At 29.8% G+C, this 3089-nt stretch overlaps 1 protein-coding gene across 1 annotated transcript; it reads left to right on the top strand.

Moving 5' to 3' along the window:
- Nucleotides 1-312: 312 nt before the first annotated feature.
- LOC134565674 (interleukin-8-like) lies at nucleotides 313-1732 on the top strand. Its single transcript, XM_063425306.1, has 4 exons — nucleotides 313-403; nucleotides 728-860; nucleotides 974-1057; nucleotides 1550-1732. Exons 1-4 carry the CDS (start codon nucleotides 337-339, stop codon nucleotides 1575-1577), a joined length of 312 nt encoding a protein of 103 aa, XP_063281376.1. The 5' UTR covers nucleotides 313-336; the 3' UTR covers nucleotides 1578-1732.
- The last annotated feature ends 1357 nt before the right edge of the window (nucleotides 1733-3089 follow it).

Below are 3089 nucleotides of genomic sequence, written 5' to 3'. Positions count from 1 at the left end.
ATGCCTTGGCGTTGACCAAAATTATTGGTTCCCATACTACACAGTGGCTCTCAAACCATACATTGTGGGGAATAAATGCATTCATGATATCACCAGCAGTCTAAAATGTTGACTGACAGAATGACAATCAGTCTTCCTTCCATACTTAATTTTTTTTTTTTTGTGTGTGAATATTTTTAAAAATTCTTAGAAGAGGGGCTGATGGAGTTTGGAAATTCCTGTTTCACAATTAAGCCTTCCTCTGCAAATAAAAGAAATCACTGCTGCTAAAACATGCATCACAAAGACAGATAACTCCAGTTTAAGACCGATAAAGCCTGAAACACAGAAGTAAACATGAAAGCTCATAGAAGTTTTCTGCTTTGTTTAGCTATTTGCTTGGCATGCTCTATAGGATCCAAGGGTAAGCTATCTTGTTAATGAAGTCAAATCTATTAATCTGAAATCTGTGTTAATCAATATGCTACCAACCAACAATTAACACTCATTACTAAGACTTCTTAAAGGTTTTTTTTTTATGTTTTAGTTAACTTATGTAGATTTGTGATGCAGAGATATATATTATTGCACTGTTTGCAAAAAAAAAAGAAAGCCGATATGATTTTTCATAGTGTCGACTGCAAAGGATGGATGGATGGTTGTTGTTCCGTTTTATATTTTGTTGGAATAAGAGTTTTTTTTAGATTTCTGAACTTTAATAACTTAGTACAATTTTATTCTTTTGCAGGAATGCCTATGGCAAGAATGAACGAGCTGAGGTGTATTTGCATAAGTACAGAGACAAAGTTTGTCTCCCCTAAATATTTCCAGAATGTTGAGATTATTCCCAAAGGACCACACTGCAAAAATGTGGAAGTGATGTAAGTCGTTAAAGTTACGTATTCCATAAATTAATATTTTGAAAATATTGTTCTAGTTGATTAAACTAAAACCAATAGAAATGTTACCTAATATATTTAGTTTCATTCCATAGAGTAACATTAAAAAATGGACAAGAAGTATGCTTGGAACCAACAATCTCATGGGTTAAGAAGATTGTTAATAAAATTCTAGACAGGTACGTACAGTAAAAAAAATTCAAGCAAGAACCCAATTTTAAAGAAGTTTACATTTTTAAATTATTTGTTTACATGTTTAATTAAAACAATAACACAATTTTTGAGTATAATATAAACAGAATCTGACTGGTAAATCAGTGGCTTATGCTAAGCACTATGGTGAATTCAGTTTACTGTCTGGCTATAACAATATTATCAAGGTTTTGGTGTACTGCGTCTGCATGCTGCAAGTACAAAGTGGTCTGAGAGCTTTCTCTTCCCTGATTTCAATATGTCAAAAATGACTAATTAAATTCTCAAAGAAATGCAAATGCTACCAATATATTCAATATCTAAATATCTAGCTATAGATATAATTTAAGTATTTAATATACATACAATATAATATATTATATAATATACATACATAGTACATAATATGTACTATATAATATATGCATTATTTATACAGTTTTGTCATTTAAACCACCATATTTCGGCTTCCTTCATAGCTCAAAAACTGCAGCTCCAGCTAAGTAAAGTAGCAAATGACAAAAGTGGCAAGAAGTTGTACGCATCAACATAAGGAAAGAACGCACATGAAACAACTGAATCCAAACTCCTCTAATGAAGAAAATGTTTGTTTAATTTCCATTTTTATTGAAGATCTATTCTATTTGATACAATTCATTCAATAATTCTGTTGAGTATTCATTTATTTTTTTGTAAATATTAATATCTATATTTACATTTGCAAGATGTTGATGTCTGTTTGCTTAAAAGTAAACTGTGATGAGCCAAGAACTATTCTGTAATTTTTAGGATTTTTTTTATTACATTCTTTATTTTAGAAGATTTTTCAAACTAAGGTAACAGTGATAAGGAACATATGATAAAGGTTAACAGAAAATACAGGGAAATGCCCACGCAAAGCAGTACCTCAACAAAACGTAATGTTTACTGATTCATAGCCAAACTGGAAAATAATCTTCTGTTTAAAAGATTTGGATTTTATGATAAATGTTAGAGATTTTTTCCAAGCTGGTTCTCTGATCAAAACTATTTTATTTTTGGTAAATAGACAGTTATGCATGCATTTTTATCGTAAGTAAATATTGCACTTTAATACCTTTATTTTCTCTGTAATAGCCCTTGTCAACAAGGTTTATATATTTCTACCACATATGACAAAGGGCACAGACGTTCCAGAATGCATGGTAAAATGAAAACCGGCAGACAGAACTGTGTTGAGCCAAACGAGCTAGATTCTCACGTTTTATTAAATAACATATATTAGTATAAATATATGTGTGTTTCTGTCTAAATGCATATGTGTACAAGGATGCGTACGTACATGTATAAATAAAGTTGAAAGTTTGCACACTCAGGAAATTTTAAAGACAACACTATAATAACAATTTTGAAGACATCACTATAATTGGAATCTAACATAAACGTATTTTATTAACATTTGTAATTTGAAAATGTTTTTTTCCACCAACAAATATGTCAACTATTTTTTTGTATTAATATTATTATGTATGAAATAATATTTAAATATTTTAATTATTGTAAAAATGCTTCAATTAAGTATGTATATTGGAAGACTGCTAATTATTAATTTAATATAATTAAATCCATATTTTTGTAATTAAAACAATTAAGTATTTGTCTTTTTTAATGTTTTATTTTTCATTTTTTTTTTACCTCTTTAAGCTTGCTGATTTACTTTATGTGCAAAGAAAATATACTCTTTTATATGTACCCTTTGTTTTCATTTTACCAAAAAGTGCATATTTCAATAGAAATTGGCACTTTTCTAAATGTACGTTGTAACACACCTTGGCTATCAATGAGACAACTGGTTACTTTCTGATTTTTTAGCTCGGTGGAGCTAAACTCATGACGTAGTCAACTGCTCAGAGCATGTGCCTTGCACAGACTTCCCATTGAGCTGCATTGAAAAATCTGCAGTTGGACAGACAAAGGAAGTCAGACAAAATATCTGCAACTTTTCAGAGCTATAATGAAGAAAACATTTGTTTGATTTAC

This window comes from Pelobates fuscus, chromosome 6 (assembly GCF_036172605.1).
Source record: "Pelobates fuscus isolate aPelFus1 chromosome 6, aPelFus1.pri, whole genome shotgun sequence".
Taxonomy (NCBI): domain Eukaryota; kingdom Metazoa; phylum Chordata; class Amphibia; order Anura; family Pelobatidae; genus Pelobates; species Pelobates fuscus.
This window is presented reverse-complemented; position numbering and strand designations above follow the sequence as displayed.